The sequence below is a fragment of the Cygnus olor genome, chromosome 8 (genome assembly GCF_009769625.2).
Source record: "Cygnus olor isolate bCygOlo1 chromosome 8, bCygOlo1.pri.v2, whole genome shotgun sequence".
In the NCBI taxonomy this organism is placed as follows: Eukaryota; Metazoa; Chordata; class Aves; order Anseriformes; family Anatidae; genus Cygnus; species Cygnus olor.
Window position 1 is genome coordinate 24401767 of NC_049176.1, and position 24746 is coordinate 24426512.

The 24746-nt window shown below is 44.4% G+C and overlaps 1 protein-coding gene across 3 annotated transcripts in view; it reads right to left on the minus strand.

The window, feature by feature from the left end:
- Positions 1-24209, minus strand: part of TRABD2B (TraB domain containing 2B) — a 284436-nt gene extending 260227 nt beyond the window's left edge. For 2 of the 3 annotated variants that reach the window (XM_040565345.1, XM_040565347.1), the window contains exons 1-2: positions 23734-24197; positions 22697-23257 (exon numbers count right to left, since the gene is read on the minus strand). In XM_040565345.1, the coding sequence (XP_040421279.1) occupies positions 22697-23257; positions 23734-23841 (669 nt within the window). In that variant the 5' untranslated portion in view covers positions 23842-24197. Of the gene's footprint in view, positions 1-22696; positions 23258-23733 lie in introns of all 3 variants that reach the window. The other variant, XM_040565346.1, reaches the window with a different exon arrangement.
- Between the last annotated feature and the right edge of the window lie 537 nt (positions 24210-24746).

A 24746-nucleotide genomic window follows, 5' to 3' on the forward strand; every position in this document is an offset into this window, starting at 1 on the left:
TCTATTAACCTATAAATGACAGGAGTTTGCCCCCTTCCTGTCTTTGACCCTGGGCAGCTCAAGCTGTCTCTGTGTGTCCGCACAAACAAGCCACTGTTGGTGAGCACCTTCTGTTCCCCATGCAGATATGGAACAGTGGTTCCCACCTCACATAAATGGGGTGGAAGCAGCATCTAATTTTCTTTATCTCATTTAAAGTGTCCGTGCAAAACCCAGCAGCTGGTCTTCATCATTAATTCAATTTCAACCAGAGCAGTATATTCAAAATCTCCTGAAATGTTTCGTGTTTTGATATCCTTCTCCTTTTAACTTCCTTTATGTTTATAAAATGGAAGGGGGTGCATGAATTCTTCCATGGCTTGTTCCCAGATTCCTCCTTACCCCTGTGGGATGACAGGACGCTGTCTCTCTTCTCAGCAGATGGGAGCAATCAAGAAGCATCTCAGGTCACTGGGTTACTCCTTCAGCCTCACTGTGTCCACAGCCACCATTTTAGGACCACCCAGTGATTTGCCTGTTGGCTACCTCCAGCTCCAGTCAAAGGACATGCAAACACAGACAGGAGCTTTTAAGGTCATTCCCCGGCTTGTCTGTTTGGAAGTGCTGGTACCTTCTGTTTTTGGACGGCTGGATGACTCAAGAAGCTCAGCCCAGGTGCACACTGTGAAATGCCAACAGGGGTTAGGTTTTGTTTTGCTTTCCAAGCCTAGACGCCTCTCCCTGAATGACTAAATGGAATAATCCTGTCTCAATTTTGAGAGCGCTGGCCAGGTGATAGGAGGGCCAGAAGCCCATTTCAGGACAGTATTAATCTTTATCTGCTCGCTGCAAAACACTGCAAACCAAAATGCTCTGAGAAAACCACATCCTCTAATGGCTGCTAGCAACCTCCCAAGCTCAGCCTCCACCCCTCACGTCTCCTCTCCCAAGCACCAGGCAAAGCCCTGCCTAGAGCTGGTTTGTGTGCTGCGAGGGTGCACGGGGCCCAAGGAGGTGGCGCTCTGCACAGGACTGCCTCCGTTTGTGGGACTGGGGCTGTGCCCAGGCTGCTTACCCAGGCCATCACTTTCCTGCTGCGAGCCCAACACACCGTAAGTTTTCTCCTAATGCTGTCAATATTAAGCCAAGAGAGAGCTGAGCCATACTTCCCCTGTCCTGACAGAAAGAAAATAACCCAGAAGTTAAATTTGACCTAGTCTCTGATGGACTAGAGAGCTGCCCCAAGTCCCAGGTTAAACCCCTAACCACTACACCAGTCTTTCCCTCTGGTGTGCCTGCTTTTCAGCTAGCTGGAAAGAAGGGGATTTTTGTCCTGCACAACTCCAAGAAGCCCCTCTGAGCCCTCGCTCCACCTTCCCTGTGTGTAGTCAGTGTACTCAAGCCTTGCAGGTCGGTTCCTGAATTTGGCCCTTTATGAATAGATCACTATGCTGGCTGCTCCGAGATGCACACAGCCAGTTATATGTGGGGGAGAATCGTAAGCAAGGGCAGGAATGCTTGTTTGGCAGCCTTTCCCAGCCTCCGAGTGTCTGCTGACATTTTTTTTTTTTTGTCTCTGCCTCTGCCACCTAATTTTTAAGCCAGGTTTTGATCTTCTCTGCCTCTGTAAATCAGGAGAGTCACTCCAGACTGACATCAAGTGGGCATGTACATGCTTCGGTATGTTGCTGTTGCTCTCTACCTGTCTGGACATCTTACAGCAGATGGGAGCTGGGATACTGATCGCACATCTCTACCTGCCCTCTTATCCTCCCTCTCGATCAGCTGGGGCACCTATTCGGTGTCTGTTTAGTCGGCAGTCAGCTGAGAGAAGACAGGTCAATGGTGAAGAAAAGAAACAGCTAAGAAGCCTTGCTATTTATATACGATCTTCATGCTCTCACCCACTCTTCCCATATATAATATATCTTGCTTCTGCAATTAAAACACATTACTTAAGGAGAAGATAATATTTCAAGCTGAGGAGTAAATTGGAAAGCTGTGTTTTTCATTTACATGAGTTAAACACACAAGGGACAGCTGGAATGGCAGTTACAATTAGACTACCCATTAGGATGCATTAGATGACATTAACCCAAGACCTTTCAGGTCCACCGCAAAGCAGTTGGGCTGCAAGGCAGTTTTAAAAGCAACTTAGAGCTTTAAAGTGACACTCATGTTCAGTGCAAACATTGAAAGGGATTTTTTTCCCCCTTCGTGACATGGCACACGATCAGTGTTGCTGCTTCCAGACTACAGGAGCTTGGCACTTCTTTTAAAGCCTTTATACGGTTGAAATCAAATGCTGCAATAACCCCTTCACTACTTCACAAGTATCCCAGAAGTGGTATGCAAAATGCACTGGTAAGCGTAGCCAGATGGCAGTGTTACCAATCAGACACCCTTCCCAAATCCTGGTTATTCATCTTTCCCATGTGTGGTTGGCAAGATGGAAAATTATCCATCTTCTTTGTAAAGAAATAAAAAAAAAATACTGAAGTATCAAGCCACTGACGAGCTACAGAAGCACTACTGGTTTTGCAATATCTACCATGGCAACTTATCTAGGCTGTGATTTTTCTCTTGGGATCCAACTTCATAAGTCACCAAAGAAAGACAGACCATGAAACACCATTCAAATATTAAAAGATTCATAGGAAGCTTGAAATGAACTTAAATTCCAGAGCTCCTACAACTTTGAGTACCTCTGGGGATTTCACTTGGATAATAACTGAATTATTAACTAAAAAAAAAAAGTGGTGTGTGGAAAAATGAAGCCACTAGTTTGCATGCGGATAGAGATCTACAGGGATTAAGAAGACATTTAAAAATACCAACCTTCTTCCAAATGTCTCCTTAGTTATGAGAGGAGACGTGCCAATGGGAGACGGTGGATGTTTTATGGGAAAACAATCACTCACAACCAGATGCACTGCTGAGACGTGTTTGAAGTTCCAAAGACTCCAGCCAATCTCGCTTGCATCAAACTACCTGATCCTCCTGAAATCACTAGCAAGCTCCTGTTTGTAAAGCTGCAGAAAATCAGTCATAGCTTTTCACAAAAATGCTGAGTTGTCCATGTCAAGAAAATTATAGAAAGTCAGGCTATGAGCAGGAGGGGGAGAGGGTTAGAAAAAGAGAGCATTGTTTATGGAACATGAAAAGCTCCAGCGACACAATATATGGAATTCGGAGCGAAACAGGCCCTCCTTTCTTTCTGTACAATTCAAATAATTCCAATGGCAGACTGGATATTCCCTGAAACGAGTTAGAAAAGCACAGGGCTGTCAAAGCAATTCAGAAAGGGAAAGTTGAAGTAAACATGGTGAATTTTTTAAGCTTTAATGCTTGGAAGACCTTAGTGTTACCCTACATAGTGTATGCTTTTCACAGAATAGAAAGAAGTATTAGCTGCACCCAACCTGAGAAGTCTGCATGGGCATTTAGAAAAAATGTGTGGAAGTACCCCTAGACATGGATATGGTCTCAGCTCAAGCATGATGCTCAACACACACACCTAGCTCTAATCAATTAGGTGGTCTTAAATTCTGATTAAGGCTAAAAAGTTTTTATAAAGTCCTTCTACTGACTTGGAGTTGTCATCTTCTGTAAAGGCACTCTCCTACTCCCCCGAGATGCTGTAGAGATCCTAAAGGTGGACCGGCACTTCTTGTTCTGATGTTTATATGTTCATGAGGATGGGGATTGACCCTTACAATCAAAATGCTCTGAATTCATACTTTCCATACCTCTATCCATCTTGTTTCTGTTTTGCCTCTCTACTCAAGCTGGGAGTAGGAACTAACCCCTGAATTTTGAGGGAATCTTTGGACCTTTAGACTAATTTCTCCAGGAAAATCCTCTTTCTGCCTTGTGCAAAGAACACGAAGGACTTCATTCTCCTTTGTTATGGAAAGACAGTTTCCAACATTTCAAAAAATTCAGTTTTCAATGAGAAATGGATTAGTAACAGAAATGACAAACAGTTCATGACTATTTCTACTTTCCTTCTTGTCCTTTCAACATATATATGCACATAATTGTAATTTGATTATGATATATGATTTTGAATAATTGGATCTAAAGATAGAAGACCAATAAAATCACAAAGCCTCTATTCAGCCAGATCTAGAGCAATTATATCCAGTAAAACTACTTGGTTATATACTTTATTCCTCTAAGGGCTTCTGTTCTTGAAAGTACCACTTTCATGGAAGAGTTTCTATCAAACAGAAGAAAAGCTGTATACTTTGCCAAGTCAGGGAGATAGCAGATACAAAGTCTTGCTCACTTAACATTTGAAAGACTTATTGCCTGGTGAACAATCTTACCAGGACTCCTTTGTTTAAATTATCTACATTAATGGATGACCTGAAACCTAAAGAAGTCAGTCTGGGTTTCTCTTGCATAAAGCTTACTGTCTAATTCACTCTTCTTGACTTGTGTTTGAAGAGAATGGGGCTTGTTTTTTTGCTTTTCTCACAGTGACTAGTGTGGCTTTTCACTAAAAAAAGCAAAGAATCACATCAAAAAATTGCATTCTTGCAGCCTGAGCTGTCTGCATTGCTTGTACAGAGTGGGGAGAGTGGGAGGATAAACTGGGACATGCGACTTGAGGAACTAACTGAATTTTGTTTAGGTTTAAATAGAAAACTTTCTTTGATAGTTCTAACTGCACTCAGGCAGACAATATGTTGTGTTGTTTCAGGTGGTGATGGGGGTACAATTCTACTTTAGAACAGATTTGCTTACTTGTCTCCATCAAAACAGAACTTAAAACATTTCTAGTCCTTAGAAATTCACAGGTTAGATAATTTCTCTCTTGTAACTCTTCCACAAATGTCTCTGCATGTGAAGGCTTTCTATAAATCAGCCTGATGTGACTGTGATGCGCTCTGTAGAGCTCCTGACAGCCACGAGGTGTCTCTATGAACTGTCCCAGAAAGGGTGTGAGTGTTGGTAAACAAACACAAGAAAACTGAAATCCAGTCTCTGGAGAAGCCTGTTTGTTTTTCCGTAGTTATGCAAAAATTCTTTAATAAAGAAATCTCCTAATAGAGACACCTTGTACATCACGACAGCTCTATCCAAATAACCGAGCGGTACTAACACCAGAGAAAACATATTTACAGAGTCAAAGAATGGTAAAACAAGAGACTACATCTGGAAGCAGTAAAGAAAAACCTTAAATATGCTAGGAAAAAGTTCCAACACTGGAAGTCACTTAGACAAAGGAATACGTTGCTAGTTGAGAATGCATGAGGCAACGCTAGGAAGAGGCGCTTCGGAGACAAATTTTGAATTTTATCATAACAGTATTTGGCTGTGTCACCGGAGCACTAAAACCCATGCTGATACGCCGAACCTGAAATCTCATAATCTGCAACCTACAACTGCACTTGGGCAGCAGCAGAGCATACAGTAAATGCTTTCTGCACAGAACAAGTGATTAGGAGCTAGAATACTGTCGAAATATAGGAAACAGAGCCTATGTCCAAGAAACGTCACTGTCCCAGCATTCACCATGTTCAAGGAATTAGCCAATATGGACTTTTACTGGCTGTCTTTTAAACTTTGCTCTACACCTACCAGTCACATAAAACTATGCATAACTGAAATAGAATGGGGAACAGATACAGAAATTTCTTTAAAACCAAGCAGTAAAGACAAATAAGAATTGCAGGCAGAAGGCTAAACGTTTGACTCAAAAGCTGAACCAAGCACACAGGTAGCTCATTTCCTTAGTGATGGAAAGAAGAGAATTCTGGGGAGCAAAGACAGAGATGAGGGACTGAAAGTCCAAACCGTTACAACCTCTTCAATCTCTCTTAAAACAAAACCATTAGCTGCCTGGCTGTGGTCAGGGGGTAAAGGTGAGAGATCTGGGTCATCTGAGCTACAACAAATGAAGTCCTGGAGCTGCAAGAGATGCAACATCTGTATTTATACTTTTGTCAATGTGGCTTCCATATATGTGATTTTTATTTCTGAAATGAGCTTTTAGTTAAGACAACCTAGAAGAGACCTCCCTGATAAGATGTTGAGGTGAAACTGCCACGTCCTGCCTCCCATTTTGATCCAAAACTACTTCAAGAACAATGCCTGCTCACAGCATAGGACACTACTAAATGTTAGCAGAGGTAGAGTAATCTGACCCGCTGGAAATCCAATGAAAAATACACATGAAATTTCCTGTGGGCAAGAACAACTCATAAGATGTAAACCACTGTAACTCTACCAATGTCAGTAGAGAACACAGCTGTAGAGGTAGAGTTGCCCTATGTCAAATGACCTGCTACTGAGGTATCCTGGGGTTGTGTTAGAGACCTCCCATGAAGGAAGCACCCGACAACTTTCTCCTCTCTTAACATACTCATTCAAAGCTGCCTAGAGACTTTCACCTCTCTGTTGCTTTCCACAGTTCAGCAGGGAACAATAATTGTACCCACAGATAAAAGTTAAGAATTCAGTCTTTTCTGTCTTGATTGTGTTTTTATGAACTAACAGCACAAAAATGTCCATTTGGGTCAATCATCAGACTGTTGATTTGCTGATGAGACTCTTGGGTTTTTCTAGCTTCACTTCAAGTTTGAAATTGAGACATTTGAAGGAACATTTTTTTCCTCAAAATACAAATAATTACATGAGCACTGTTTCTGTTCAAAAAAAAAAAAAAAAAGAAAGAAAGAAAGGATTTTCCAAAAATAAATAGCTCTAATATCTTGCCCATCTTGCATGCACACAAAGGGCCACATCGGGATTGTGTCTGAGCCTCCAGATGAGTCTTGCCTCCTGCTAAGACATCCAGCATGCTAGCACAGCCCATGGTTAGCCTGGAGGAGTGCATGCAGATCCCATGGGTTCAGGTGGCCTAACATGCTTCATAAATAGTGTGAGGCATATCCTACACAAGAATAACGAGCGGGAGAATAAAAAGTGATGGGCTTATAGCTGCTTTGGCTGCTGCTCTTTCAGAGCTGTATATACCCATCAAGAAAAGACTTTGACTTATGCCACAATGCCACAACATTTTTAGACACTTCAAGCTGGATTTTCCTGGGCTCTGTGCACTGTTACTCATTACCCATTCTGCAGGCCTCATCCAGCCGCTGCTACAGCAGCTTTGCAGCTATTCTACTGCATGCCAGGCAGAGCAGCCACAGGAGGTGACAGCAGCCTGGCATAACAATGCCTGTTTTCTATTCCCTGTGGCTCACAGCACTGTCCGTTACACCCCTAAATCTGGGGCAGTCACAGGAGCCCTTGGTGCGAGCCTGCAGCTCTCCAGTGCAGAAAATTTCAGTCTCTATGTTCCTGTCTTCCCTGGATTGAGAGAGGGCGCTGCTCCACGAGGAGCTACCAGCACTGTGCAAGGCACAGGTAGCAGAGCCCAGAAGGGAACCACAGAGCTTTGCAGGGCGCCCTGGCCACCCCAAACACCAGCCTCCTTGCAGTGCTGAAGGCATGAAGAGAGGGCTGAAGTTTGAGGCAAGCAGCTTTTCTTTACAGGACGATGGGATGGGTTTGGCTTTCTGCTGTCTAGCACTAGCCTGGTTCATTTTCCTGGGTTGGAAGCGGCTTATACATATTTACATGTTTATCAACAACTGTGGCTGCAAATTGGGGTTCACATTGAATAATGGCCAACTCAAGATACAAAAAAGGTGATGAAACGTAAACCGAATCACTGCTGGCTAATTCTTGTTAGCCTGTGGCCTGAACTAAGTGCTAACCAGTGGCACCCCCTGCGTGTGGACAAGTTGAGGTTACCCAAGCTAGCTTAAAGCACCTCCCTCGCTTCAGTCCTCTGTGCCTTACACTTGCACAACACCTTCTTTTTCACAGACTCTTCGTAGAGTGCCGTGATTTACACTACAAACGCACAAGTCAGAATCCTCTCCTTACAGACCAGGGGTCCCGTGCAGGGATGCTGGCAAAACTGGTGGATGAACCCAGCCAGCTCCGAGGCAGATGAGCTCTTGTGAAGAGGAGAACTAGATAAACAAGACCAAGGGCGTGCTCTTCCATTGATCCCAAATGCAGGAGGGAATTCAAAAGGCTTCAGACAAGAGGAAAGGCACGTTTGCTGAAATAAAAACAGTATTTTTACTGTTTTGATAAGCACGATGGATGATAAAAGGTCTTGGAAGGCATTTACTCTATTTCATACTGGAACGCCGCTAAAGCCGGCATGGCAAGAGACTATAACCCTGTAAACATATGTTGTGTATTAGGTTCTGATCTGGCAGCTTGCCTTAATTTTTTTTTTTTAAAGCTCCAGCAAGCTCCAAATACACTTCCATGTTTGTGTTCCAGCAAATGAGCGAACGGCAGAATGCTTGAGCGACGGGGACCCTGGAGTGCACTGGACTATAAATCAGAAAAAAAAAAAAAAAAAAAAAAAAGCCTCCATTAGTGCTGGCACATCAGGCAGAGGATGACAAAAATATCAGCAAATTCTTTTTTCTATCCTTTTCCCCCAGCTTTTCCTTTTTCTGGTGTGTACTTCACAGCTGCTAAGGACTGTAAAAATCAGTTCTCCATTTTAACTACCAACATGACAGAGGTGACAAGGGAACACCTCTGCAGACAATTTCGCTGCTCCCACCCACCCACCAGTAAATCACCCCACAGTGCATCCTCTCAATAGCACTTAGGCTGGGTCCCTGTAGGGGCGGGCGAAGAAATTCTTTCGAGAGGCATTTTAAGACTCCTCGGGATCGAGAGTTCCGGTTCATATAAACAAATACTGTTACGAAAGGCCAAGTTGATATGGATTTATGCAAGGAATGTATAGGATGAATATGCAATTTGGTAATTAATGGAGTTGACAGGCACTTTCTAATACTACTCAAGTATGTGCAAACTGAATGGTTACATATACATACTGATCCAAAGGCAGGACTATTTCTAACCCATTTTATACCTAATCATTCAGATGAAGGGAACGCACTCTTTTTTTTTTTTCTCTCGGGTACTAATCTTGACCTCCCAAAGCCTGATTATTGGGAAATAAATCCTTCCCACTTAGTACTCTTGCAGACAGCTAACCCGCAGATTTCTTGTACAGCATGATGTTTTTCTTAAAGATCATCTCAAGAATAAACTCCTGATTACTTTCTAGGCATTTACGACTTTTTTTATGTCCCACAGAATAAATGCAGCAGTTTTGCTCTTAACAAAGAACCAAGAGCTTAGTTGCATGGGTTTAGGGAATTTCTGAAGAAACTCTCCTGGCTAATACAGAATTTCATTTTCTACCAGCTTCCAAACAAACCAAACCACCATTGCTACAAGGCCAGCTCTGGAAACTAAAGATGCTCAGCAAGGTCCTGAGCAAAGTACTGTGTGACCTGGCAGGACGTGATGCTAATTCCTTGTGCATGGAAGATATTGTGACATTTTGAACTAGACAAGAAGGAATAGTGTTGTAACTGCTCCCACGCAGGAGTGAGATATTCAATGTTTTCTCAGTCTGAAGGAGGCTAAGAGGCAAAGCTTTGATATGCTTCACAACTTCACCCTTTTGACCTCTTATGATCAGCAAATAGGCACCTAGCACCTCAGTTCTCCAGCATGAGGTAGATGAACCTCGAGGTGTTTCAGGCCCATTATTCTGTCCAGCCAATAGCCAAAAACAGATGTCAAGGGAAGACTATATTAAATATCCCCTACTAAATGCCTTTTGATGGGGCACAATGCTGCCTGTTCGCAACCCAGCAGCGGGGCAACCTGCTAAGACCAACAAAACATCAAACTACACAGTGCTGTGTGCTAACTGCCCCCCAGCCCAACCCCAGCTGCAGCTGCCTTTGAAGAAAGGTGCAATGCCTTCTGCATGGATGTACATGCCAAATAAAGTCTTTTAAAGCATGTGAGAACGAAAGCTGTCATCAAAATGTACTGAACAATTACGGGTTGAAGGTTGAACTATCATTACTTCATGCCCTCCTATTCCCCTCCCCTCCAGGGTGGGAAGAAGGGGGGGATTATTCATTTGTATTCAAGCACTTCATTAATGTTTATAACAGAATCCAAACATGCAAGCAAAACAAGGACGAAACACTCGCGCCAGACGTGTGATGCGATAAATGTCACTGGAGCAAATATTTAGATCTGTTTACAGAGAGGCCTATTAAGTCCTTTTTGAAAAGCTGTGCAGTGTTGTGGCTTGGTCTCTGCCTAGCAGCTCCAGCGTAAACAAATGAAAGATGGCTAAGTCTCTCTCTCTCATTTTGTTATGACATCTGGAAACCTAAAGAGGTTGGGAGAAGCCAACTGGCTGCCCTACTGCGACGTCGAGCAACAAAGTCCGCTTGTTGAATGATGGCAGGACATGCAAAGTGGAACTGCTGAGTTCTCCAGCCTGTGCCAAAATCTGTGGATTTTCAACACAATAATCCCTCAACAAAAGTTGTTGCAACACAAAAGTCCTTGGTTCATTGCTAATGATGCAATTCTTCGCTGTCTGCCATTTTTAAAGAACATTTGGGTTTGAGAAAATCAGTTTCAGTAGGAACTAAAATGAGGTGCAAAGATGGGTGGAGATGGTCTATTTGCCAAGGGTTGTAGATGTGTCCCACCGTCTCTTGCCTGAAGAACTACAAGGCTCTGGAGACGGCAACCAGCCTGGACTTCTGTAAGTGGCCCTTCACATCACTATTTCATTGACTCCAATCCTGCCACATACAAGTAACCTTTTTCTAAGAGAAATAAACAAGTTGAAAAGAGAAATTTATAGGCAGGTAAATCACAGCCTTAGCCCAAGGCATAATAATGTGATGCTTCTGCTTCTGAGGTCATACCTCAGTTTCCAACTCATTACGTAAAGCCTATAGATATAAAACTGTAATATATAGATATAGATACAGATACAGATATAGATGTAGATATAAAAACGATCAGGGTTCCCGGATCCTGCTGAAATTAGTTTTTCTAGGTCTTATCGAGACTGCCAGCTTGCTTGCTTTCTGTTCTGAAGGACCAGAGCTCAGACCATACAGATATATGGGACTCTGTATAGTGATCTCTACCAGTGCTGGCTGAACAAGGAAAGAGATACATGAACCACGACACTTTCAGTTTAAAACCGTCCTTCTGACGGCTTACTAGGTTTAGGTCGCTTTTTCCATTGCAACAACAATTCAACATGAAACCACAGGTAACTTCACTCAGCCTGCTTTTTAAGCTTAACTCTATCACAAATAAATTAGCCAAATATTGACTAACCATTTTTTTTCTTCCTAATTATCTTCATGAATTATTTAGCTACACAAAACTCCTTTCTATATAAACCGGTAGTAAAGACACCTTGCCTAGTTTTGCGGGGCACAGGGATATGGTTTAGAGCTCCAGAGCTCCAAGGACCACATACTTGTCTTATTTATTTTAACAGGAACCACGCTGAGCTTTGCTCCAGAGAATGGAAGAATGGCTGCCAAGCCTTTCGGGGAGCGCTGCACTGGTATTTTCAAAGCTATATTCTCAGGTGCAAGAGATCACTGCAAAGCACATCCTTTCCTTCCTTGACTGGTAGTGATGATGGATTACAGAACCTGACAGTTGCTAAGCCTATTTTTCTCTTAAAAATTGTAGGAAGACTCTGATACTTTGGTTAGTGGAAGAAGGGGAAAATGCACATGACCATCCAATCTTAACAGTAAATAAATACTTGTTGTCTCTACTGTGTAACAGGGGTCAATCTTTTCAGACTTCCAAGAGAAATTTTTTCTGGCTGACTTTTCCTTTTTAATTAGACTCCCTGACTAATTCTTGCAGAAATGTGTGACAGTTTAGTGGCTTGGTGTCAGACCGCAGTCCCTTCCACAATGCCCCAGTCAACTATACTCCCTGTTCGGAGTGTGTGTTACTGCTCTTAATATTTTAGACTCGTTACAAGTGCCAGGCCTTGAAACCTTGTCAGTAGCATGCCGAACACCCACAGGAAAGAGAGAGGAATCCCTTCCTCTATTTTTGTTTAGCTACCTCCTGCTCCTCCGCTTTAGAGCTAACTCTTGGGGTTATTTTTATTGCATGACCTTGAGATAAATGGCATTTGGCAGGCTGCCGGATGACTTTGTGTTTCAGATCAAAAGTTCTCAGTTTCTCCCCCTAACAATGGGAATGATTCCTGAATGCCTTTTTTAGGGTATTTCTTCCCATCTCATTGCCTGCCATGGAGTTCTTTGGTAACTACGTCAGGGTTGGTGAACTTTAGCTTGACTTTCTTGTTCGATGCGACTACCAAGTGGTGTGTGTGGTTTTCTTCTGTGGTTTGGTGTGTGTGTGTGTTTTCTCTTTGTCCCAGAGTGTCTGCACTGCTGGTATTAGAGCTACAATTGTTCTATAAAAAGCAAAGATTCCTTGAATGATCTGCCAGAGGCTTTATCTCTGAACAATCTTTGTCTGTACTTGCTTTGCCGTTAACCAGTTTTGACTCCCCGTAATGGCTGGAGTTGCTTTGTTTTAACTGATATATATCAAAGAGAACTGCTAAAATTAACTGCTCATGAACTGTGTCCAGGATGTTAGATTAACTCATCTAGAATCCTTCAGAGAACAAACTGATTTATGATGTGTTATGACATTGTTACTTGATGTGTTGCACAACAACTCAATTTTAAAAAATGAAGAGCGCTCCATTAATAAGAGATAAATCTTTCCAGTGTAATTCAAATGAATCTGCAACAGCTTTAGAGAGAGCATGATAAGGGATCTTGTGTGGGTTTTGGTGATTGTGTTTTGCATTCCTATGGATATCTTCTACTGGCATCTCTTTGTCAGTAATGACAAAATCCATCCAAAATATGCCAAAATATGACACCTTTTGGGAGATTATAGCTGTTTGCACTTCCCAAAACACAAAAGGATACACAAGTGATTCTCAACCACTCATACTTCAGGAGGTTTGAGAATGTACATCAAGCACTGAAGTTAGCACCCATGTTTCCTTTCAACTTCAGAGACATAGTTTGCTGAAGAGTCTACATACTGAGTCACTTACAAACTTGTCTGGCCCTAGTTAACACACAGCAAGTAATCAAAGTGGCAGGGGTACATCAGAAAAACAAAACAAACAAACAAAAACCTTTTACCAACAACCTTCTTGCATTAAGATATAAATAGAGTATTTTTTAAAGCAAGCACTATTCCTTTGCTGGAACATGAACCAGTGTAAAAGCTGACTTTAAATTATTAAATTTCTGTTTCAGATGCATGTATGTTGAAGGCTCAGGTCTCTCTGGATACCCAGCTTCAACAAAAATGCCTTTGAAAGTGAGCTGAATTATATACTGTACAGTATGTCTCATTTCACAGCCGAGCCACTTGAGTTAATAAAGAAAATCCTCCCTGGCCTCACACAATTAGCTGGGTAAAAAGCTAGTCAGCACAAGTCTGCATACAGCCACAAGCCAATCCATAAAGTCGAATACTGTTTCATGCCTGTGAATACCTGCTGCTTTGACCCTCTGAACTTCACCTTGCCACCAAAAGAACAGGATTATTTCAGGATAGTATAACCTGGTTTCGCAGCCTGACTTTCAGAGCCTCGAGGAAAGAAAATATCTTCCTGTTGTTCTGGAAATTGAAAGGAGAAATGACAAAGGAACTGAATTTCAGTTTGCTTGCAGCTGTCAATCAATAGAGCATCCCAGTGTTTGAAGGCCTGGCTGTATTAAAAATGGTTTGGCCGTAACTTGGTACTAGAAACTCAGTTTTGCTCAATTCTGTGTGTTAATGAGTTATTTCCTTCAGCAAGCAAATAATGAGATTTTTTGAGGATGTTCATTCTGCCTTTTTCCTGTACTAATCAGGAAAGAAAGTCATTATGAGAAAGAAAGGCTTTTTGTACAGCCAACTCTCATAAAAACAATCATTTTGAGACCCTTTGGCATACTTGCCCCCTCTTCTTCCTGTGATATCCCAAAAATAAAACATTACCTGAGCTTGAAAACAAACCACCAGTTAGCATCCCAGTTGGATCCCAGTGGTCTTTTCTATATTAGAACCAGCTCTGCATGTGCTGTAAGGCTTAACATTTTTGCAATTAACAGTACTGTGATGATTTTACCAGTGCTATAGAGCCAATGGGACACATTGGGATGTATCTCATCATACTTCACTGCTGGAATAACATTAATCTCGATGATTATTTCTAAAACGGTAAATCAATCACATGCCAGAAATACAAAGACCTTCAAAAAGTTGGGCATGTTTCTCAAATCACCCTTTTGCCCTCTCCCCCTCTGCTGACTCTGCAAACTCCTAGAGTGGGAGCATTCTGTCTCACATTTAAATAAATATTCCCCATCACTATTATGCTGTCACCTGTAATAGGAAAAGCCTGCAAGAAATCAAAGGAAAGCAAAATTTGTGTGGTGGCAGAAAGTGTACAGAGAATAATCAGTCTTCATTGTGATTGTTAACAAAAGTGAGGGAGCCTAATGGAGACCTTGGATTTAATAAAGTCTCTAAAATATTGAGGGGGTACTTTCAAGACATAGATGCTCCTACTTTAAAGAAATATTTTCCCTGTGTTCCTCATAAGTTGACTTTTATTAAAATGGAAAGAGGTTTGAAAATAACTTGAAGGTTTCTGTTTCCTTTTTCTCATTCCTTGGCTCAGGAGGTGAACCTGATGAATTTTGCTTTGCTCTACACAGGCAGCTCCTTCTCCGTTTTCTGTATTGGGGATATTCGTGTCTCCCAGTGGGTACCCCAATACAAGAATTAGGGTAAGAAAAGGAAGTCTGATGAAGCTGGGGAAAACATAAAGCATTTAGTGTTATCCCCTTAATTGTGTTGTTAAGCTAACATTTTGGCTGCGTTTGGATTGCTAGCTTTTCTGAACTGTGTTTAGCAGCCTGGATCAGCATCTCGGTGGACTTGGTGATTTTGTAGGGATAACCAAGCATGAAGAACCTCTGGACTGGAACATATTTGAAAGGCTCCATAACCTCCATGTTAACAGAGCCTAGGAAAAGAAGAAATCGTGATGCTTTCTTTTTGTACAATCTTTTTCTCTGTTGACAACAGGAATTTCTGGGAATGGTTCACTGTTACCCCTGGCTTCAAGGGACACTCTGGAGTGAGCGCAACATGTAGGATCTGGTTCATACCCAGTGGTCTTCCACATGTAACTACCCACAGGTGTGGGCTGCAATCCTGATTCTGAAGAAGTCAAACTCCCTTTAGACATCTGCAGGACTCTTCAACACTCACTGTTGCTGCAGTGCCTGGACAGAGGTGATCACCAGTGACTCACTGATAATAAATATAATTACAGTATTTCAGGGATGATGATTTCTTCAGGCAAAACTGGCTATGGGAGTCCATGTATGATGAGAAATGGGGTGTCCAGGCCTATGTCAAATGACCCTCAGAGTGGAAAATCTAGGGTCTTTGATCTTATTCAAACTAAAAATACTTTTGCTAATGAGCCTCCTCAAGTCACACAACATCCATCCCAAAATGCTGAACACATGGTTTTAATTTACAGTTTTTAGCAACTTTCATTTATATTGTGCTAGAAGTCCTGAAATGACTTGCAGCAGAAGCTCTAAAAATTGGGAAGTCAAACGGCAAGCACTGCTGTTGGAATAACTGGTGATAAAAGTAGCACTCATCTGTACTAATTCCTGCTCGAGACTCTGATACAGGTATTAACTATGTCACTTCTACTTGTCTGTGCATTTAAATGACAACTAGATCCAATAAACAACAGTAACACAAGACAGATACACTGTGCTCTTAAACACTAGAGAAAGCAAATCCATGGAGATGAGCAAGATGCCATAATTACTAGTTGCGGTGGGTACAACCAGTCATGCGTTTTAGTTGCACGTCTGTTCCCAGTCTGCAGAGAGTACAGCCTTGTTCCACTCCCAGTCCAAGAACTGGGATGTTACATTCAAACAGTGATATCTGCAATTTTAAGCTCTGTACGCACCAGTTTAATTTCTGGTATCTCAAGCAAGCTGGAACCCATAATGCTTTATGGGTTATAGAAAGAATATCAGGTCCACAAATTGTTGCAATATTCAGAAAAATGTCTTAAGAGACTTCCACACATAAATAATTAGAGAGGTTCAGAAAGATACTGAAGCTTTGTGGCCAACCCACAGTGCTTTTTGTGGATTTTAAGTCCAGAAGCATCTAGGATCTGAATTGTTTATAGGTTTGAAATAGGAACCTGGGAAAGCATGTGGGGATGAGGCAGACAAGTTTCCCTGAAAAATAAGGCTCTTCTAATGTTAACTCTTGAAAGTTAAAAAATGAAGTTCCCAAACACTGGTCCTTGATGAAAAACTCAGGTTTGGGACTATCCTAAATGGTGTGTGCCCTGGGGACAACATCTTAAAATCCGTTATCCAAGTATGCAGGGAACTCCTTAAACAGGACCAAAAGATGAAAGAAATCACACCAATTTCATGTGGCTCAAGCAGTAACTCTCTGATTCCTTCTGCTTTTTACCTGTCTCATCAACTCCTAACGACAGTGAAGAGATTAATGGTTTTGGAGCGTAAGGCCTAGCACAGGGGAAACCTGTTATTTTACAGTATGTCTCTCTGAAGTTCCAAATATGCTTTGCCAGGAGCCCTGCCGCTGATCTCTGTCTCCACAGGAGTGCAAGGTGAATGAGTGCCCTTGCTTAAGATCATTTCTGGCCTTTTCAATACAGGAACCTCCGACAAGCCTGAATGATGTGGGCTGGCTTTATAACGTGGATTGCTACTCACCAGGGAGCTGAGGGGAGGCTGTTAAAGACTTTCTGAGGACTGTAGGTTGCACTATACTTCAAGTTGAGGTTTTTAAGGTCAATGGTTCATTCCGTTTATAAGTAAAGCACTCTGGGCCCAGGGCAGGATCCTGACTGCTCTTGCAAGAGCATCAGAAACCGAAAGCAGACAACAAACAGAAAATCATCGTTGTAGGAATATCATTTACTGAAAAGGGGTGTATTTTGCACTCACTGAGGGAACAGTTTGAAGGTGAAAAACTGTCCAGGGAAGATCCCACAACAGGGGTTAGAAAGCAAAATTTGTGCCTGAGGATAGGGATGGATTCAGGCCATTGATCCTCTTCTGATCACTTCCCTGAGCAGAGCCTGGGGAGTGGATCTCCCCCAGGGAGCAAAACATGTGCCCAGGTGCCCCCTGTGCTTCTCGGGGCTCCCCGCTGCTGGGGAGAGACAGACCATGCTCTGACCCCAACTCATCTCTCACCACACACACAGGGAAAAAATGCCCAAATCCTGCTAATTGACTTGTATACATTGGGAACGTTCAGCTGCCTCAAACACTCCTTGTTCGCCACGGTTTTCTGGGGGTTGTTCCTTTCACAGCCCACCTTACAAAGATGCATTTCCTGCCTAAAATCTCTTACTAGCAGCACCCATAATTCTGCAAACAAATCAACCAGCAAAGATCTCTTCAGGCCTGCTCGTGGAAGGCCGGCAGAACTGTCTCGGGCTTGGATCTTACCAAGGGAGGTGTGAAGGATCAGAGGAGAGAAGGGCTCATACCTCACCTGCTCCATATACACCTCTTGCAGTTATATACCCAGTAATTACAAGAGATGAACTGCCAGCTTGAGTCGTCATTAACTGACTGGCTATTTTCTTCATAGGCCTCAAACGCCAGGGTGAGCCTTTCAAGGGGACTATGGTGAAGAAGGGCACAGTAACCGGCTGTAAAGAGCAGCATGTACAGTCAGTTTTACCTACAAAACGTCAGCTGCTGATCCTTTCAGGTGTTGCTGCAACTACCTTTGTTTTAATACCTACACGTTTTCACCCTCAGCAGTTCCCTGGCACAGACGTAAAGGAGCTCCACTAGTATTCAGAGGAAGTTAGTGGAAGGATTTCTATTTCTGCTGGACAAGTTTCTACTCTGAGGTTAATTTTAGTGGGGAATTTTTGTATTTGTTTTTTACTCTGGGGTTGGGGAGGGAGGTGAAGGGGGTGATAATTAAATTAGAGCCAGCAAGCTGAAAATTATGTGCACGCATGCATAATCAAGCGTTTTAACAACGTTTCTTCCAACAATAATCAGCAATCTAAACGGATGATAGAAAACGATTTTTGATTATCTTGCCCTTTTGATAAAGACTGAAATTTTTTTGAAAGTGAAAAGGCACAATTTTTATTAGGCAAATACCACATTTCCTAACAAATAAAATAAAATAAAATAAAATAAAACAAAACAAATCAAGAATATTCTCTCAAGTAAATTACACAGGCTGTCCAAAGTCAACTAGCTCTGAAACTGAGCCCTTTAATCTGGTTCTGAAAACTTGGAGCCTGGATCTTTCATTCATGCAAACAGGCAAATTCCCCATGAAGTGAGTTATGCCAGCTCCTGTCAGCTCCCAGAACCTCAGCTTTGGGATTACAGAAATGTTTAATCTTTTTGAGGGGACAGGGGAGATGGAATAGCAAGTCCACAACCGTGGGCCTGTCTATATATTAATGTCATGCTGTTTTGCCATTGAAGGTCTAGCTTCAAGGCTGCAGATCTGTCAGTGACCAAACTTGATGGACCACCCATAGGCCTTTTATTAAACAGCACTTGTTCCTCCTCTAATCCTATCACCAGAGTAATCAAAGCTGCCATGTCCCAGGGTCTGATGGAACAGCAGGACCTGGGAAATGAAGACTGATTTTGTTAACAAAGTAATTTCTGCCCCTTGAATGCTGTCTCATTGGTAGAAAGTAGGGAGACAAGGTTTATTTGTGCAGAGAATGAGGCGGCAAAGAAATGAAAGGGGAAGAATGGTGAAGTGTGAAGTTTAATCTGGCACAGTCTAAGGTTTCTTTCTTTGAGGCAGTCTCTGATCCAATCAACACCGGTTTGATATTTAACATCTCCCCCTGCAGTTTGAAATGATACCGGCCAGAGAATACTCAGTCACAGCTTAGAAAACCCCGACCAGAGGAAGAGAAAAGGGGCTGCTCATGGCTCCCCTTTGGCCTAACAACTTCCCTGACAGATCGGTCAGGATAAAGTCAAATCCCTACACCAAATTCCCCTTACAATGCTTGGGATTAAGGGCATCTGGCACAGCTGCATGCAGATTCTCCCTGCAGTGAGAGAATGTGTGATGGGATGGGAGAAAGGTTTTATTTTCAACTTGGAGGAAGGGACACGTACACCTTTACATTCTCAGTTTGGGAACCCTGCTGAGAGGTAGGCCTGAGCTGTGAAACAAGAGCTACACCCAGCTGCCCCAGGCCGAGCAGTTTGTGTGGAGCTGCTGTTGGCCTCGCTGGCTCTTGGTGGGGATGAGCAGCAGACCGAGGACAAACACCACCGGGGCGAGGAGCAGGAGACCCCCACAGCAGTCACAGCCTAGTGCCTGCCCTCTGCAAAGGGAAGGGGCTGTCAGAGGACGCTGACAGACCTGAGCAGCTGCAGCAGTTACCTTCTGCATCCCCCTGGCCCAAACAGTATATTTCAGTCTGGGGAGAGGGTCCTAGAGAGGAGGTGAAAGCCCTCTCCTAATCTAGGCCTTGAAGGATGCGTGGGCCAGCCCGCGTGGCCTGTCCTGGTGCATTGCCTCTGCCCGGTATCCCAAACAGACAAAGCCTTGAACTCCCTCTATCCCTCTATCAGCTGTTCTCCATCCTGGAACATTTGATTTTGCACTTTTCTGGTCACTCTGTAAATAAACATCTGTCTTGTCAGATAGAAAAGTTGTCTGCTGCTTCTTCTCTGTGCGTTTTTTAGCTTTTTCTGTCTTGCCTTCAGTGAAACCCTGAATATACTTAAACCAAGGAACTGTGAAATTTCAACCTGGCCTAAATCTGATCTGTCTTAGCTGTGCCTTAGAAGCCCTGCCACCAGCTATATAAAACCTAGGGCCAACACATAGATTTTATGTCACCAGCGGCTGCCAGAGCCACAGGAGAAGCAAGGATGCTCCAAGAGCTGTGCAGCCAGGCGGTGGGAAGGCAGAGCAAAGGGAGTGGGTCTGGGAAAGCTGCACAAAACACTGACCAGAAATTCCAGGGCGAACAGGGTCTCAAACTACAAAGTTTTTGAGCTTACAATAAGAGAAACAAAACAATGCACTGTGCTCTTACCTGCAAGAGCTAGCTCTCCAGGAAGCAGCCAATTATATGAGCCACCTTAATCTTTTCATCCGGCTAAGACAATCAACATTTCAAAGTGACGCACAGAACGTTTCAAAGATCGTTCTTGGTCAAAAATGCAAGTGTATCCGCTTTCTTTCAGAGCAGATCAAAACCAAGTACCACACCAGGACCACTCCTAGATTTCCTCCTCCTCACGGTATCAGATTAACAGATTTGGTGCATGTAGTCAGATTAAATATTTGCAGTAGCACAAAGCTGCCTTTGAGGGGAAGTAAAAAAAGCCTTTTTCTTTTTTAATTTGCTAAGGGCAAAAATACTGGACTTTGGGGACAGAGGGAACAAAAGCATTGACATGATTCAGCAAGGCACAGTTTGAAAACCTGAACTCCAAATGCTGGAATTACATGCAGTATTCCTGTAACAGTAATGCTGAAAACAGGTAAAAACTGCTGATGCCCTTAGCAGATTCGGGACTGTAATTTATCACAGATGTTCTCATCAAACTGTGCAAACACCCCACAAGACAAAAGCTGCTCAATTTCTGATTTCCATTTTAGTGTGGTTTAATTATGTGTTGCTTAAGGAAGGCTCTAAGACCTGGAATTAGGAGGTGAAACCTAGCAATAGTAATCCACTCCACTAAATTAACACAGAAATACACCAAGCAGTAGGACTGCCAGACGGTGTGATAACATTACAAATTACTATTGTTAAACAACTAGCCAGGTGTCAGGATGCATGAAATCTAGAGGAAGCAAGAAAATAAATATCTGGTTTGTTTTATTTAATTTTGTCTCATGTTGTTCTGGTGGACTCGTTCCCAGAAAAACCTTCAATCTAGGAAAAATCCTCCTGTATGCTGATGTGTATAAGTAGTAATATCAATTCTCTGCAATAATTAAAATGTATTTTTTAATCAACTCAAACTTTATGCAGAAATGATTGTCCTTTACTTGCCTATGGCGGTAACACTGTTCTTTTTTAGTTTACTATTGTAGCAAAATGAAGGGGAAATTTTTGCTGCTATTTAGAGTGTAGTGACTGAGCGAAAACCAGACTTAGGGTAAGAGCAGCAGTGAGTTTTGTGCTCTGTCCCTTTTCCTGTCTCTCTCACTCCTTCTCTCTCTCTCTAAAAAGAAAAAGAATGTAATATGATTCATATTTAAAAGGCTTCCAAGAGGTACGTCTTTAACCAAGTGCTTGCACATGCTCGATTCTAACTTCCATGTTTGACCTAATACAACCAAATGCTACTAGAGGTCTGCAATGGTTAATTATTTTTACCTCACCTTAAAGAAGCGGTTCAATAGCAAGGACAGGCACTTAAGCATTTTGAAAACAAGAAGGAAAAATGAATTCCGTGTTTTGCATGTATCTTAACTAATGAAAATGTCTAGGGGTCTTTTTTTAATTTTTATTATTTTTGTTGAAAAACAACCCCTCACAAAAAAAAAAAAAAAAGTGTATGCGACCAATCTTCTCCTGTGAAGTCTGAATGCAGTTAGTCTTCTAGCGGAGGACATCAGATGAACCAACTCTTAGTGAAAGCTAGACTTTTTGCTTTTAAGACAGCTCCCACTAGACTTCAGGGGAGAAAGGGCTGAAGGCACTCCAAGGACATTTTAATCACACCAAAGATCAGTCCTTTAATTCTTACTCACACATCACCAAGAATTTTTTTGCTCAAACTAGGACAGTAAGATACAGCTGGAAATAACTGATCTAAAATTAACACCGAAAAGAAGGTTAAAAATGAAATATCGTAGCAGTAACTGACACCGTCTTAAATTTCCCCTGGATTATTTGTTTTCTTCCACACACACATTCATTTCCTGAATTTCTAGTAAATCTGATTTCACATAAACAGTTTCACAAAGCAAAGTCAATAGCTGCGACTGTGTTCCTGATTAATCCACTGAAATGAAATAGACCTCATGCCTTAGTATTTGGTTATTTAAAGCTAAATCCACTGAAAGAATTCTGGAGTTCAGTTACACCAATAACTTTTTTTCTTAATCTACATCCTTTTCTTTTTTCTGAACTTTACCTGTTATAAAATGAAAAAAAAAAGCCATGCAGATTACACACTTAATTTCCCCCAGACCATGAGGACAACTCGAGTCAGTTTGTTTTGACCCAGAGTAACTACTAAAAGACGACCAACAGTTTGCACATACTTAAATCTATTTGAACAATGCTGAATTTCTTTTTTCATTGTTCATGCTTTATCCCCTTCGTGACAAGTACCACAGAGCTGCTTTATTTAAAAACAAACAAACAAAAAAGCACTTTTTACCCAGCTCCAGAAACTGACCAGAGGCGTTTAAGTTTCCCTCACAAGTGACAAGCCAGCAGACACACACATTCACACCCTGGACATTTGCCTCTCAAATAAATAATACACGTGATAAACTCATAGTGCTCACTGTGCACATCACATTTTTTTCACACAGCATGGACCAGTGTGATGGCACAGACAGACAAATGCAAAGGCCGCTGAAGCCTTCGAGCATCCCACCCCACTGCAACAGGCTTCAATTTCGCTCTGGTAAACTGACAAAAATTTGAGGAGAATGGCTCCCAGCTCCTGGGATAAGTCACGAGGCCCAGAAGCCTCCTTACCTGGGAGAAGTTGAGCCCGTTCAGCGGGTGACACTGCTCCTCCACCCTCTCCACCGCACCCGTCGTCTTCTTCATCCTCTCGGCCTCCTGGGCGAGGTAGAGATCAAGCACCGGCACCCCTCTGGAGCGGATGTCAGTCTCCGTCAAGGAGTTCACCATGAGCATCACCCAGACGGGCCTCTTGCGCTCCCAGTTGCCAGCGATGGCGTTGAAGAGGTAGTCGGCATAGAGCCCTTTGCCCCGCTGGTCCGGGGTCATCCAGTGGGGCAGCATCAGCTTGATGTAGTCCAGGTGGCGCTTGAGGCGGCGGTAGAGCTCGCGGGGCAGCACGTCCTGCAGGTTCTCCCCGTGGGGCAGCATCTGGCAGCTGGCCAGCCCCGAGATGGTGTAGGGGTCGGTGAGGTCCAGCTCAAAGTAGACGCTGGAGCTGGCGTGGAAGGCGGCCTTGGAGTTGTCGGGGATGAAGTCCCACACCCGCGTGTAGGGCACGTGGATGGTGCCGAAGAGATAGGCAGGGGGGTCGCGGCGGATGGTCCAGAGGAAGGAGTTGAGCTCTCCTTGCTGGCGGGAGGAAAGCAGGGGACGGTCAGTGCCGGTGGCAGACACCCACGGGCAAGCCACCCACGGGTAGCCCGTGGGGACGGAGCAGTGTGTAGGGGGGTGCACCTCCCTACACAACCCACAGCAGAGCTCCCAGCAAGCAGAGAACCACGGCGAGCAGACAACCACGAGCAGCACGGAGTGGCCCCACCGGACCCCCGCGGGGAACCCCGCGGGGACCCTTGGGTGCCGCAGGCAGCGGCGTGGCGACAACGAGGGTGTCCCCCCCTCTCCCCTCTCCCTCCCCCGGCCGCTGCCGCGCTCCTGTGCCGGGGGGACCCGGGGGGCAGCGCCACACCTGCGGGGCCACGGGTGGCCCCCCCCGGCCCCTCTCGCCCCCCGCTCCGCGCCCCCTTCGCCCTCCCGGCGGCGGCTCCCCCCGCGCATCCCCCGGCGGCCCGGCCCGGCCCGGCCCGGCTCGGCCCGGCCCGGCTCACCGAGCGGGGCAGGTCGCACTGCCCCGTGTCCATCTGCTCCCGCCGGGCCGCGGCGTCGGGCAGGAACCCCCCGAAGACGAAGCAGATCAGCGTCAGGTTGAGTTGCATCCCGCTTCCTCTCGCTCTCCTCTCTCTCCTTTCCCAGATGAGCCTTTTTGGATTTCTAGGATCTTTTTTTTTTTTTTTTTTTTCCCTCCCCCTCCTCCTGCTCTTCCCCCTTTTTTTTTTTTTTGGCTTTTTTTTTTTTTTTATTCAAACAAACTTTGCCAGTCCCATCTGCATCTGACAAGTGCAGGGGGAAGGACTGGCCGCCCCCTCCCTCCCATGCTCTCCCCCCTCCCGCCCTCTCCCACCCCCACCCGCGCTGGCTCCGGGCTTGTCAGAGCCGCTGGATGCTCGGGGCAGGACGCTTCTCATCGCCAGCCTCCGCCATGCTTTGATTTTGCAGACCGGAGAAGCTCCCTTCCCTCCCCGCCGCTTCGGGAGGAGGCTGGAGGGGGGGGGGGGGAGAAATAGCTCAAAAAAAAAAAAAATTTTTTTTTTTTTTTAATTTCGTCGGCGAAGAAGAGACGCTCCTGGGGCGCCCCGGGACCGGCGGGCGCTGCTTGGCGGTGCGGCGGCGCACACCGCGCCGGGGAGGCCAAGCCCGGGCTCCGCAGGAAAGTTTCGCGCAGCCGCCCCGGCCCGCCCGCGCCTCCCGCTGCCGCCGCGGCCGGGACGGGGACGGGGACGGGGCCGCCGCCAGGGGGCGATAGCGCCCCAGCGCAGCGGCGGCTAGGACCGGGCTGAGGGCGGTGACCTGCCCTCCGCCGCCCCTGGGCTGCGGCGGCACCTGCGTGGCGCTGAGTTCATCTCAGAGCCCGAGGGCGGCACTCGGGGGAGTTCCGACGCTGCCGCCCCGCAAAATGTCCCCAAAGCGCTCAAACAGGGGGGCCGGATCCTGAAAGCCGCTGTGGCCCTGCTCGGCGCTGAGGGGTTGGGGTGCCTGTTCCTCAAGGGCGCTGCCCTCCCCA